Raw genomic sequence first — 15,097 nt, forward strand, 5'->3', positions numbered from 1 at the left:
GTGAACATCCAGTTGATGGAGCTTGTATTCTGCCTTGTTGTTGTGATTGGAAAGCATACTGGGAGATCTACGGATTGATTTAAATTGTTCTCTGAGCAGACTTTAGGAAGAAAGGATGGATTGGTCCTCAGAAAAACTCTGTCCTTGTGAAACACCAGGTAAGGAGGACGTACACATAGTGCTTGAAGTTCTGAGACACGCCTAGCTGAAGTGATAGCAACCAGAGAAAGTGACAGCAACCAGAGAAAGTGTCTTCCAAGACAGAAACGTAAGGGAACATGATGCTGCTGGTTCAAAAGGAGGCAAAATTAAGGAAGTTAAGACTAAATTAAGATCCCAAGGAGGAGGGGGGGATCTCTCACTGGAGGTCTAAGAAGAGATGTTCCTCTCAGAAAAGTCTTACAGAGCTTATGAGACATGATGTTAGAATTCAACAATCCGATATGAAGATTTGAAATGGCCGCTAACTGTACTCTAATAGTAGCGGAAGCGACACCGGACTGAAAAAGTTGAGTTAGAAATTCAAAAATTTCATGGACTGGGGCTGAGAAAGGATCCACATTTCTAGACTCTGCCCAGTAAGAAAACCGTTTCCATTTACCAGCATACGTTTTTCAAGTAGTAGACTTATGTGAGGAAACGATAATATGACGGACTACTGTGGATATACCGGGAAGCCTGGCTAAGGTTGGAAATTGGGTAACCAAGCTGTAAGCTGGAGTGTTTGGAGGGACTGATGCAACCAGCCTGATTGATGAATCAGAAGATCTGTAATCGGGTCCAGAATCCAGGGCTGACCGACAAGGTAGGGGTGCAGGAACGGAAACCATATCTGTCAAGGCCAATAAGGGGCAATGAGGATCATTTTGCAACCCAACGATTTTGCTTTCTGCATGAGTCTTGGTATTAGGGGAAAAGGGAAAAGCATAAAGGAGTCCCTTAGGCCAATCGTGGACTACAGCATCTCTGGGTATGTGATGTGGAAGCGGAAAACGGAGAAGTAGTTGCAGCATTTGCTGTTGAGAGTGTTGGAAAACAGATCGCAGCAAGGCTGTCCCCATTTGCGGAAGATAAGATCCGCAACTTCCTGATTCAGAGATCACTATTAAGGCATGAGAATAGCTCTGCTGAGCCTGTCCGCTATGACATTGGATCTTCCAGGGATATACATCGCAATCAGAAAATGTTGGGAGGAAATCGCCCATTGCCACAGTGAGTGCCTCTTGACAGGGGGTAGGACCTGGTTCCACCCTGGTTGTTGATGTAACACACCACTGACATGTTGTCTGTTTGAAATGCAATGGTCCCAGAAGGAAGAGAGTCTTGAAGGGCATTCAATGCCAGAAGCACGGCTCTCATTTCTAGGACACTGATGTGCAGATGGTACTCGTGAGGTTGCCAAGTGCCTTGGACTGTCCTGCCCAGATAATGCCCCCACCACCCCATCAGGGAGGCGTCCATGGTCACTGTGGCTACCAGTGGAGGCCGTATGAAAGGTCTGCCCCGAGACACTAGTGGGGAGTCCATCCACCAAGACAGGTGCCTTTTGCATGTTTCTGTAATCAGGATCATGTGAGACATGGGAAGCTCCTAAAAGGACCACTGCGTGAAAAGAAGCCACTGAAGAATTCTCATGTGGAAACACGCTAATGGAACAAGAAGAATGGCAGCTGCCATGGAGCCCAGAGCTTGAAGGACATATCTGACTTGAATCCTTTTGCTCTGCATTAGGATTAACACTTGTTGACGAATTGTGGAAACTCTTTCCAGTGGTAATCTTGCAAACATTTCCCTTGTGTTTAATTCTGCTCCTATGTAAGTGATAGACTGACAGGGCAACAAGGCAGATTTTTCGAAATGTATTGTGATGCCTAGTTGAGTGCATGATATGATTGTATAATCCCGCGCTTGCAAGAGTTGATGCCTGGTGGTAGCAGTGAGGAGCCAGTCGTCTAGACATGGAAACACCTGGAATCCTTGATGCCTCAGGTGAGCCGTGACTACTGCCATACACTTGGTGAACACCCTGGGTGTTGAGGTGAGACCAAAGGGCAGAGGTCTGAACTGGTAATGACTGGCCCCTACCTGGAAGCGAAGAAATTTCCTGGAGTGTCTGTCCATCTTGATATGGTAGTACCCGTCCTGAAGATCTATCGAGCACATTCAATTGTCCTGACCCAGAAAGGGTAGAAAGGACTGTAGCACGACATTCCGAAACTTTTCTTTTTGTACAGATTTGTTTAGTCTGCCGAGATCCAGAATCTGTCTCCAGTCCCCTGTCTTTTTTGGTACCAAAAAGAATCTTGAGTAAGTTCCAGATCCGAGCTGGTCTGCGGGGACTTCATGAATGGCTCTTTTTTCTAGCAGTTCTGAAACTTCTATGACTGCTTGCTCCCTCAGATTGGGTGGTACATCTGGAAGGGCCTTTTTTGACTGTAAGGGGGATTGATGGAAGGGAATTTTGTAACCTCCGGATATAATGGATAGTACCCATCTGTCTCTTGCTAAATTTTGCCAGGCTTTTGGGTACAGCGAAAGTCTTCCCCTGACTGCCTCCAGAGGTGAGCAGCTGGCAACCCTTCTGGGATGCTGGAAGGGCTTGCCAGACAAGGATTCTCTGTCGCCCTGGTTCTGCGGACCCCCACTGCCATGAGGACGGCATCTGTTATTGTTTCCCCCTCTGGAGGAAAAATCACCACGTGTGTCAGGCAAGGATCCCTGGGATTTCCGGAACCACATCTTCTCACTCTTCTGACCCTTGGGGTAAGGTCTAGAGGGAGTGGAAAAATGGACTCCCACAGCAGAGAGTGTCTTGCCTTCTTGCTCACACCAGGTCAACGTGTCTTTTACCTGAGGCCCAATGAGAAAGGAGCCATCAAAGGGAGTATTGGTGAAGGATGCTTAAAAGGGTTCCGCAAACTGATGCAGCCGAATCCAAGCACGTCTCCTGAAGGCCACACCTGTGCCAGCGGCTCTGCTCGCTCCATCGGCTGCATAGGAAATCAGCCTCATGGAGGAGTTGACTATGGAATTAAGAGTCGCCAGCTGGGAAGCTACTTTGGCTTGTACTCCCTCAGCTATAGGATCTTTAAGGGCATCTCCAAGCTCTTTCAGGAGATCCCTTTGAAGACGAGTAAAAAAAACATAGATAGTTCAGGGACCTCATCAAGAAGGTCGCTGAAGCAAACATTCACTTTCCGTATCTGTCCATTGTCCGAGACTCTTTGTTAGGGGGATGAACAGATGAAGAGGTTTCGGCTAACTCTTTCTTAGTGGCTGCTGCTACCACCATGGCATCAATGGGCACACCTTTGGAAAGGAATTGCTTATCCTGGGGGGCTGTAATAAACTTCTTAGGTTTCCTCGGAGTTGGTTCCACAGTGTCTGGAGCTGACCAAGCCTTTCAAGCCACCACAGACATGAGTGGGTCGAAAGGAGGAGAAACCCAGAAGGTGGAAGGTCAGGAACCGAATGCATCCAGGAATACAGACTCTTCCTTGGTAGGGGCTAGGGAAGTCCAGTTCCCCCTCTGTCTAAGCATTTCAAGGATGTCTGAAAAGGAAACATCTTCAGAGGGGGGACCTCGGGGACCCTTTTGATTCATCTAAGTCTGTATCTGAAGTGACAGACTCAGGGGAGTCAATGTGCTTCCTCTTGCACTTCTTCTTCCGAGGGGGCTCCTCTGAGTGATCAGGGGAGGCCTTGGAAGAAGAGGGAACACCCAATGGGGTGTTCTGGGGCATCGGTTCCCTACGCTTGGGGTCTGGAGGAGGAGCAGAGGTTGGCACCGACACTATGGGGGACGGAGCCGATGGAGCTGGTAGTGGAACTGTTTCGGGGGACAGCACACTCTGCATGACCTTGAAGGTGTCCCGACCTCGAGGCAGAGAAAGCTCCGGTTCCAAAGAAATAGGAATCTTTCTCCGCGTCGAGGGCGATGGCTCCGAGGCCGATGTTGGAGCCGAGCTCACCTGCACCGAAGCTCCGAGGAGGAGAATGGGGTCGGACAAGGGTCCGATGCCACTACCCCCCCCCCTCGGAACCAACAAGAGAGAGCCCTGGCGTCCAGATTCCTCGATAGAAGGAACAATTGAGGTAATCGGAGCCGAAGAAGAGATGGTGATCGGAGCCGATGGTTCCACTACCCGCACACCAACAAACTCCGGCTCCGAACTCAATGGAGTCGGAGGAGGAATGGAAATAGAAGCAGTTGGAGCCGATAACTGTTGAGGTGGGCTGGATAGTAATTTAGCTAGTGCCTGTGACTTAAGCAACCTACTTACTACTCCCTCCACATCATGATCCGAAAGCCTAGAGGATTGAGAGGAGTGTGAAGAATGGTGGCTACGTTCACTTTGTAATAATGGTGACCGAGGCGCCGAGTGGATGGACTCTAAAGAAGGGGACCTCAGTCTCTTATGGCTCCGAAACATCTGATGGAGCCAATGGAGGAGTTGCCTTGTCAGTGCCAGCCAGAACCGACATACTCGGTTGTTCCAGTACAGGAGTCGGCTCCTAAGTTGGAGCCGATGGTTGGACAGATTTAGGGGATTTCACTGGGTGAGAACTCTTTGCTGGTGAATCCTGAGGCTTCAATAAACCCCCGAAGGATTAATTTGTTTTTGCGCTCCTGCAGGACCCTTGGACTAAAGGTGTGGAAAATAGAACAAGAGTCCTGCAGGTGAACAGTGCCCAAACAATAAATGCAACTAGTGTGCCCATCTGTCAGAGACATTTTCTGACAGCATGAGTCACATTTTTTGAAGCCAGAAACTTTCATATCCTTGGACATGACTCTACCACTACACACAAAGTACCACAAAACAGGCTGTCCTAAGAGAGGGGGAGAGGGGAGAACTCCCTAATTTAAACGAGTTCATAAGAAAAAAACAGACTGTGGAAAGAAGCAACATCCACAAACCACACCCACAGAGAATAAAAACTATAAGGGGAAGTATACACTAGTTTTAAGAAGTTTTAACAAATATAAATATACAAAAGTATACAAGCCTGAGCCAGAAACGACACACCTCGTAGCTGAAGTGGCAAACGAGATCTAGGTAGCTTTTACTAGGCATCATGGGATAAGGGGTAGCCTCGAGCCAGTAAACAGCTCTTGAGCTATTGAAGATGGCAGAATCGGAGCAGAGGATCGGCTGCAACCCCAAACAGCAAGAACGAAGGCGAGACAGACAACTTAACATCAAAAGTAAACCATAATAAATGTTAAATAAAAGTTACAGAAAGAATTAAGCAAAAGTGCCACTACAGTGAATTGGTCCTCAAAAAGAGCTACTAGAAAGTGGTACAATAAACTATGAACATAATTACAACACTTAAAGAACTTAATGATTTTACTGGTAATACAAAATATAAATCATATAGTCAAAATGGCAGAATATTACTAACTAAACTGTGCCAACTAGAGAGGCAATGAATAAGAAAGTAGGCAAGCAAAAGCTTCTCACGTTCAGGGCATTATTAATGACTAACATCTTCCTAGGAGAAGTAGGCAATCTGGTTCACTTACTCCATTTAATTACAAGGCATCGCTTATACCAGCATTCTCAGTTATATCCAGGTACATCACTGAAGACACAGAAAATAAGGGAACTATAAAATGGTGAAGGACTGCAAGGTAGAAATTACTCTATACAGATTTTATAGGTAATGTACGATTTCTAAATCTTATAGAGGGTATATTTTCCATTTTAATATCTGGTCACCTTTGGCATACTTTCCATTTTAATTTCAAGTCACCTTTAAAGGCACAAGGCTAAGTTGATAATACTAGTATTGATTTAACAGCTACAAAATGTGCTAGCCTCCAATTACTGTGGTGCAGGCATAAATTATTCTAAGTAAAGACTGCCAAAGCTTTGCTTCTGACATGCTCTGCAAACAGCCCACCAAAACAAGTGCAATGAGTCACCTCTGTCACAAAGGGGACCTTCAGCAGATAGACGCATTGAGTCTGCTATAGAAGGAAAAAAAAGTCAGTTATTCAGCGAATTATAGAATCAACATATATTCAGTTTTCATAATTAATTACAAGTCTCACACCATTTTGGGCTACTACCTGGCTATCCTGGTACATATTCTGATCTTTAGTAACAGCACTGGGAAGCATATTAAAATGTTCCCCAATTCACAAAAAAGTTACCACTCAAACAAATAAGTAGAGTTTCTGGTTTACAATTTTTAATTCAGACCTGAACTAACACTTTCTTAGTAAACAGCATCATACATTGCTGTTATAGTGCAGAGAACGTAAATTAAAATTAAACATTGCAAGTAGTACAACAAAAGCAGCAAGAAGGGTTTGGAGTTGCACTTTATGGAGGAAAACATAACAGTGGTGACAGAAACTTTCAAAAGTATGACAAATCCTGCCAAAAGAACCAAGGTTAAAGTGGTGTTACTACAGTGCACAGTCTGATAGTGGCATGAGGCAGGCCACTCATAAAATGGATAGTTAAACAATAGGATCAGATGGTAACACACACACTAGTTGAGTACAAAATCATGCTCCTGGCACATTTCCTACAAGGATTATGACAACGCTGAAAGGCAAGCTGAGTTAGGAGAGTATAGAACCATCACTCAGTGCCACAAATACTTTCAAAGACTGGGACCAAAGTTACCTCACTGTGAACACATATCAGAGGCCACGACATCCATTTTATCATAATGTGCACTGCACTACTTTATTACTACTATGTTGTAAATATTTTTGGCTCCTTTCCTAGGTGATATATGTAAAAGGTCCTTAGTCAAGTTCACATATCTGGTAAATAAATGTGCTAAATTCAAACATCCGCATTTTGCACATACTGGCTTACGATCCATCCTGAATTGTCTGTGTGTATATGGGGGGACACATCTCACTGAAAGGATTATACTGATCAATGAAGCATTACTTGGTTCCAGCTATGTATACCTTACACAACTTGGTGTTAAAGGTCAAAAGTACCAAAGGGCACTAGTGTATGGTACTTAAATACCAGTAAACCTCAAAGAATTTTAGAGCATGTCCACTTAGTGCTACTTTACATTCTGGTGTCTGTACATGCAGTCTCCAGATTGAAAATCCATCTCTAAAGAGTTAAGGGTGACTTGGAAAACAAAACGCAAATCCTCCCACATGTGGACCAGAAGTAGATGGCTTGCAAGTTCAAAATACATGTAATGCCAACATATATGCCCTCTAGGGCATAACTTGCTTTCCAGTCTCAGTATGTGGAGAACATGGCAAAGAAATAAAAACAGTATCAGTGTATGTATATAAAAAGATTACCCTTAAAGGTCACATACCTCCAAGAAAGCCAAAAATTTAAGAGGCGCCCAAATACGTGTGAATCAAATCACGCAAATGTTGACTGTGCAATCCAAATGCCCACACAAGACACTTCCCTTTTAAAAGGAAAGAGGCTATTCATAAAAAAAAAAAAAAAACACTATGTGCTAACCCAAAACTGACATTAATATACTTTTTAGAAGACACAATGACAAATGCAAACTTCCATAACTGCTTTGCATCTCACAACCAAGCAGACAAAGTACAGTTTTGTACCTACCATAAATGTAGATGGTCGAGTGCTAATACAGCTGCAGTCAAAACAGATGGGTTCTCCTGCCGTCAGGCGGGTCCTTGGTCGGCCGAATTCCAAAGTCTAGGTCCGGCGTCGGTTGTCGTTGCCTCTTCCCTGACGTCAGTGCGACAGGGGTATAAAGGAACCAGCAGACGCCATTTTCTTCAGTTTTTCTTGCCCCAGATGTCAGGTGCCCCCCAGAAGGAAGGCAATACATAAATTTGTGTAATCATGCAGTGCAATATAATCAAAATACAGTAGTTGCAAGCAAATACATCATAAATGAATACCCCAATCAGGTTGTATGAGGATGAGTTAGCCTATAGGCCTGTCCCAAGAGGGGAAGGAGGGAGGGAAACCTGTACTGCAGCTGTATTAGCACTTGAACATCTACATTTATGGTAGGTACAAAACTGTACTATGTTCATCGTGCATACAGCTGCAGTCATAACAGATGGGTAGAATACCAAAGCTAAGAAAGGGGTGGTAGGCACTAGGTGGAATTAGGAGGAGCCAAAATGCCCTGCAAGACTGCAGTGGCAAAGCCTGCTCTAGATTTTGAGTATAATGGTAGGTTGTAGTGCTTGGAGAAGGTATGCACAGAACTCCAAGTGGCTGCTTCCAAAATATCCTTGGTAGGAACTCCTCTGAGGAATGCTGCAGAGGTGGCTGTGGCCCTGGTGGAATGAGTCCCAATGCTTGTAGGAACAGTTTTGCCATGAAAGGAATAGCAAAAGCGTATGCAGTGGGCTATCCATTTTGAGATTGTCTGTTTGGAAATTGGCTTCCCTTGAGCTCCTACCGCATAGGCCACAAAGAGCTGTTCTGATTTTCTGAAAGGCTTTGTTCTGCCCAAATAATAACGCAGTTGTCTGTGGATGTCCAAGGAATGTAGTAATCTCTTCCCTTTGTTTTGAGGATTAGGATAAAAAGTAGGTAAATGTATGGCCTGATTTAAAGCTACCCTGGATACCACTTTAGGCATAAAGGACGGGTTGGTTCGTAAGGAAACTCTGTCCTGATGGAAGATGATAAAAGGTTGGACGGCCATGAGAGCCTGTAGTTCTGAAACTCTACGAGCTGAGGTGATAGCCAGAAGGAAAGCTGTTTTCCAGGACAAATATTGCAAATCTGATGAGGCAGCTGGCTCAAAGGGGGGCAAGGTCAGTTTTTCCAGCATGAAATTAAGATCCCAAGCAGGTATTGGTTGTTTTCTTGGAGGCCTTAAATTCTTAGCCCCTCTGAGGAACTGCCTTAGGAGAGGGTGAGAGAATGAAGGTGGATCAGTGTTGTATTCTGCAGAAATGGCTGATGCGTGGATTTTGATGGAGGAGAAAGAAAGTCCACTGCTTAGCAGTTCAGCCAAATATTGTAGTATTTGAGGTAAATTCAGTTTTCCAGGATCCTGGCCCTTTTTCTCATTCCAGACACAAAAACGTTTCCATTTTGCGGAGTAAGCTTTTCTAGTTGATGAGAAGATAGGAACAAGGAAATCCAGCAAAAAAAACACAGGGAAAAAAAAAAGTTTATTGCAACCTGGTTTAGCGCTTTCAACTAGAAATACTAGTCTTCATCAGAACCTTTCCTTGTTCCTATCTTCTTATCAGTTGCTTTTCTAGTTGATGGCCTTCTGGCCTCCAAAATGACATCCTGCACCTCCTTGGAGAGTAGGGCCTGTTGTGATGCTAAGGAATCTTCCATGCGGCTAGATTGAGTGTTTTTAGCTGGCTGTGAAGAGTTTTGAAACTGTGCTGAGTCAGAAGAAGAGGCATTAGAGGCAGGGTCCATGGTGTGGAATGAGTCAGGCTCCTCAGGAGTGGGTACCAGTGTTGCCTTGGCCAGTCTGGAGCAATGAGGATCATCTTTGGTCTGTCTACTTTGGTCTTTAATAGAACTTTGGGCAGCAGAGGAAGAGGAGGGAAGGCATAAACTGTCATTGATGTCCAACTGAAGGAAAGAGCGTCCACTCTCCAGGCCTTTGGATGGAAGATCCTTGAGCAGAATTTTGACAATTGATGATTCTTGTGGGAGGCAAAGAGATTTATGTCTGGCCTTCCCCATTTTTGTATTATTTCTGTAAAAACTTTTGGATGCAATTTCCATTCGTGTGGATCTGTCATATTCCTGCTTAGGTTGTCTGCCAGCGTGTTTTCCTTGCCTGGCAAGTACTGTGCTTGTAGTTCCATCTGTAAGTCCATGTCCATGTTCCAAAGTGACATGGCCAGTCTGCATAGGGGATAAGAATGTGTTCCTCCCTGTTTGTTTATGTACCACATAACTGTGGTGTTGTCCGTTCTTATCAATAGTTGACCTGGTTGTAGAAGGTCCTTGAAAGCTATAATAGCATTTATTACTGCTAGCATTTCTTTTTGATAGATGTGAAGGTGCTTTTCTTTTTGGGACCATTTGCCCTGAATGCACCGGTCTGTCATGTGCACCCCCCAGGCGTAGTCCGAGGCGTCTGTTGTGATGACTTGATTTGCTTGAGGCTTGCTGAATGGAAGACCTGTGTTTGTTTGACATGCTTGAGCCCACCACAGAAATTCCTTTTGCAGACATGGAATTAGTGGTATTATTGTTTCCAAACTGTGGCTGTGTTGAGACCATATGTTTTTCAGGTACCATTGTAGTTTTCTCATATGCAGCTTTGCACATGGGATTAGTAAGATGCAAGATGCCATGAATCCCAGAGCCTGCAGGATTTTCCTTGCAGTCAGCCTGGTGCAATTTGCCAGTGTTCTGAAGTATTGAATTAGTTGCCCCTGCTTCTCTGGCGTGAAGTAGGCCATCTGGGTGTTTGTGTCCAAATTGGCACCCAGGAAAATTATCTTCCGAGAGGGTATTAGCCTTGATTTCTCTTTGTTGACTGTGTATCCCAGAGTGTTTAATAACATTATTACATAAGCCAGATGTTTCAGAAGAATGTGCTTGCTGTCCGCTTGGATCAGGCAGTCATCCAAATAAGGGTATATTTGTATCCCTTGAAGTCTGCAGTAGGCAATTACTGATGCCAGGCATTTCGTGAATACTCTGGGCGCAGTAGATAAGCCAAAGGGCAATGCAGAGAATTGATAATAGGTTGAACCTGCAAGAAATCTGAGGTATCTTCTGCAATTTTGTCTGATTGGGACATGCAGGTATGCCTCCTTGAGGTCCAATGTTACCAGCCAAGACTCCTTGCCCAGCATGGGAAGAAGTTGCTGTAGAGTGAGCACCTCAGAAATGTGTTTAGGATGGATAGATCCAAAATAGGTCTCCAATCTTTTCCCTTCCTTGGCACCAGAAATAGCCTGGAATAGAAACCTTGACCTTGTTCGTGTGTAGGTACCTCTTGAATAGCTTTCATGTTTATGAGATCTGAAATTTGCCTTTGTGCCTCTGCCCTTTGATTGTGTGGCAGGTTTGGCATGCCTCTCATTTTTGGAAGGGTATGAAAATGGAATTTGTAGCCTCTGTTTATAATGTCCAGGATCCATTTGTCCTTTGTGACAACATGCCAATTTTTTGAAAATAGTGCCAGCCTTCCTCCTAAGGGGGCTGCCATTTGAGACCTGGTTGGCATGCAAAGGGGAAAGTCATTGGGTTTGCTTTCTGAAAGATTGCGAGTTGTCCTCACCACCTCTTTGTGTAGGAGCTTGCCATTGTCTGCCTCTATACGATCCTTGTGATTGTCCTCTGCCCCTCGGGCGCCTGTATCTGCCTCTTTGGGGTCTGTCTGTGGCAGGAAAGGACCAGTTTTTGGAAGGCCAATTTCTACTAAAACGTGGGGGTTGAACCTGCAGAAATTCTTTCACAGTTTCCATTGATTTAGCCTTTTCCTCCATTTTCCGTAATACTTCCTCAGCATTAGCCCCAAATAGTACATCCTTTTGAAGAGGGGCGTCTAGTAATTTAGCTTTGACATGATCAGGCAAGGCTTGTTCCTTGAGCCAGGCATGCCTACGTATGACTGAGCCTGTAACAGCAGCTCTACATGAGGCCTCTAGAGCATCAAAACCACATTGTAAGGTATGTTTACCCACTTGTTCTGCACTATGCATCAAATCCTGCAACTCCTTCAAGTCTGGCTGTTCAGGTTGTGACATTTTACTTTTCAATTGTGATAACAAAAACTGTTGGTATTTTAGCATATGAAACTGACAGTTTAAGGCCCTCATGGATAAGGTAGCCGAGGTATATACCTTTTTTCCCCACCTTTCTAAGGATCTGGAATCTCTCTCGGAAGGCAATGGATTTTTGGCAATGGAGGCCTTAACTCCCTTGGGCCCCTGTGAGATGGTTTCTAGGTCAGCAGCATGGCTTTTGTATAGAAATTGGTGTGAGTCAGGAACCCTGTAGTACCTGTCAGGCTTAACTGGAGCTGGAGGTAGAGAGTCCGGGTTAAGGCAGGCCTCCGAGTAAACATCATCTAGGATGTCCAAGACAGGAGGTATAGCCAGAGGCCTGTGCTGGGGTAACAAAATAAATTCCCTGAGCCTTTTCTTGGAATCTGAATAATCCTGGCCTTCCCAGTGGAAGTGTTCCCTTAAGGTATGTAAAGTTTCCCCAAATGAGTAATCCTCAGGGGGGGAAAACAGAAGGAATAGACTCCTCCGCATCAGAGTCTTCAAAAGGGGAGTAAGACTGTTCCTGATCATCAGAGTGTTCTGAAATAATGGAGCCCTGATCAGAGGAGGGGGAATCTTCCTCCACTCTGGGCCTTTTGACCGGAGGGGGCTGAGAACCTCTGATTAGAGTAATTAAATCCTCAGCCATTTTAAGCATCTGTTTCTTAGGCATGGGACCTGGAGATGGGCCTTGTGTAGCTGGTCTCTTAGAGTGCATGGTTGCTTTAGACTTGGTGAAAGCCTTGATGGAGAAAGAAGAGGAAGGTCTGAAGACACCTTGAGTGGAGGTGGACCTGTCCACATTCTGTGTTTCAACGCCAAGCGTGGCTTCGGTATCTGTAGTCGGGGTGTGGGCCGAGAAGCCTGCGACCTCGGGTACAGGAGACACCGCCAAAGATGTGTCGTCAGTAATCAGGGGCTGCGTAGGCGCCTCACTGAGAACTGGACCACGTGTAGTCTGCTTTGGCGTGGTGTCGGTAGAGGCCGCGGACCTCGAGTGTCGGTCCTTGTCTTTGCGTTTTTTAGACAAAACTGGAGTCGGAGTATCCGACGACATAGTATAGTTAAATGCTTTCCCAAAAAAATGCTGGGCGAACTCCGCCCGACGCTTAATAGTGCGTTTGTTGAATGTAGCACAAAAGTGACAGACCGAGACGTCGTGGTCTGGGCCTAAACAAGGAATACAGAGGGAATGGAAATCCTTATGCGGTATTTGCTTCCCACAAGAAATACAATTATTAACTTTGTCTGACATCGGTCTGAGGCAAGAAAAGTTTCCCCAACGGGGTACTTAGCTTTTAAGAAGACTTCGGTTTCCAAATTTTCATAATCTCAGGAGCTGGCCGACCGGCACTTGCGAACTGCTTCTGCTTCGGGCACCGCGCGGCAAGAAAGACTGGGGAAAATGGCGTCGGCTGGTTCCTTTATACCCCTGTCGCACTGACGTCAGGGAAGAGGCGACAACCGACGCCGGACCTAGACTTTGTAATTCGGCCGACCGAGGACCCGCCTGACGGCAGGAGAACCCATCTGTTATGACTGCAGCTGTATGCACGATGAACATCCAAACAAACCAAGAAAGTAACTTAAAAGTCTGTAAGCATTCTTAGGTTACGGACTTACAGCACTTACAACCGGAGCACAAGGAAATATTTACATACAACAGTGATAAAGAAGTTATGTACTTACCATAATGCTCCATCTGTGTTGTCCACTTTCATTCTTTATCAATCATTGGGTTTGGAGCAGATCTTCAGATTCGACTCTGCCAATACTACAGCTTGTGGCCAACTAGAACTCTTGAGCTCCTCCCTACTCGTAATGTACGAACCCCTAACATACCTTAAATCCTGTTTGCTAGTTGATGTAAATAGTAACTATATGAATAGTGTTCTTAACAAAGGAAACCACTATCAGGTGCTCTATAGAAGACACAGTGGTGTCTTAATAGCATCTCATTCTTCCAGAAATCCAAGATGTCAAAGGCTGGCGGTTGGTCTGTGGGAAGCTGAAGAAGAATGAAAATGGACAACGCAGATGGAACGGTACGGTAAGTACATAACTTCTTTATCTGATACTGTCGATTTTCATTCATTCTTCAACCACTGGGACAGAGTCCCCAGCTACCTTACATCCCAGGTGAACTGTAAGGAAGGATATTCCTGAGCATGGTTGAACCAAATGTTGCTCTTCCCCTCAAGACCAGATCCAATTTATAATGAGTAATAAAAAGTATGAGGATTAGCCCAAGTAGCAGCTGTGCAAATGTCATCCATGGAATGGCTCGAAAGAAATACTGACACTGTTGCCGTAGATCTTGTAGAGTAAGCTTTTAAAGGTTTTGTTATGGGAATGCTTGACTTATTATAGACAAATGCTATGCAGTCTGTAATTTAGCTTACCAACGTCACTTTTGGGACAGACTTGTCCAATTTTTTATCTGCAAGATATAATTGATCACATTTTCTAAGGTCTTGTTCTGTGCAAGCAAAAATGCAGTAGTCTATGAATGTCTACTAAAGGCAACATGTATTCAACTTTGTTTTAGAATTTTGGGAAGAAAATGGGCAAGTCAAAGACTGACTGATACTGAATTCTGCACCACCTTAGGAAGGAAAAAAAAGATTAGTTCTTAATGTCACCCTATCCTTATGGAAAACCAAGTAAGGAGGTTTAAACGATGACACTTGGAGTTATGAAATTCTTCTGGCAGAGGTAATAGCCACTAGAAATAAGGTCTTCCAAGTCAAAAATTTAAGATCACATTTTGCAGCTGGTTCAAATGGGAAATGGATTAAGGCCTGCAGAACAAAGTTCAAATCCCATGGAGGAGTAGGATCTTTATAAGGTGGTCCAAGTAAAACAGTACCTCTTAGAAATTCTTTGCATAAGCTAAAGAACACTTGCCATCGCCTACAAGAAAGCCGGATATTGTTGCTAATTGAACTTTAATAGTAGAGGGAGCTAGCTCCCTCATTAAAATTTTTTGCCAAAAATTCTAGTATACTTTGAGAAGTGGCTGAAAAGGGATAGATACTTTTTTGATGCACCCAAACAAATCTCTTCCACTTACTCTTGTTGATTTTCCTAGTGGAAGCTTTATGGGAAGACAAAAATATATGACTGACAAGAGACGAGAGCATAGATTGTCTGGCTATTAACATTAGTGGAGAAACCATGCTGTCAGCTCTAGGTTTGAGATATCCAGGTGAAGTATGCCTGTTGGTTGACGCACAGCAGGCCTGGAATTGGATCCAGAATCCAAGGTGGGTAAATTAGATGAAGCCAAAGAAAGCGGAACCAAACATGTTAAGGACAGTCAAGTGCAATGAGGATGACTTTGCTCTTCAAACTTGCAGCTTTCTGTATGAGTTTGGGAATCAAGGGAGTTAATGGATA

At 44.5% G+C, this 15,097-nt stretch overlaps 1 protein-coding gene across 4 annotated transcripts in view; it reads right to left on the reverse strand.

The window, feature by feature from the left end:
• ARFGAP2 (ADP ribosylation factor GTPase activating protein 2) overlaps positions 1–15,097 on the reverse strand; it is a 722,347-nt gene that overhangs the window by 350,992 nt on the left and 356,258 nt on the right. For 2 of the 4 annotated variants that reach the window (XM_044082691.1, XM_044082688.1), the window contains exon 8: positions 5,933–5,977. The exons of 1 other annotated variant lie outside the window; for it this stretch is intronic. In XM_044082691.1, the coding sequence (XP_043938626.1) occupies positions 5,933–5,977 (45 nt within the window). The remainder of the gene's footprint in view (positions 1–5,932; positions 5,978–15,097) is intronic. One more of the 4 variants, XM_044082689.1, reaches the window with a different exon arrangement.

The sequence above is a fragment of the Protopterus annectens genome, chromosome 9.part0, assembly GCF_019279795.1.
Source record: "Protopterus annectens isolate FY-2018-M chromosome 9.part0, PAN1.0, whole genome shotgun sequence".
Lineage (NCBI taxonomy): Eukaryota > Metazoa > Chordata > Ceratodontiformes > Protopteridae > Protopterus > Protopterus annectens.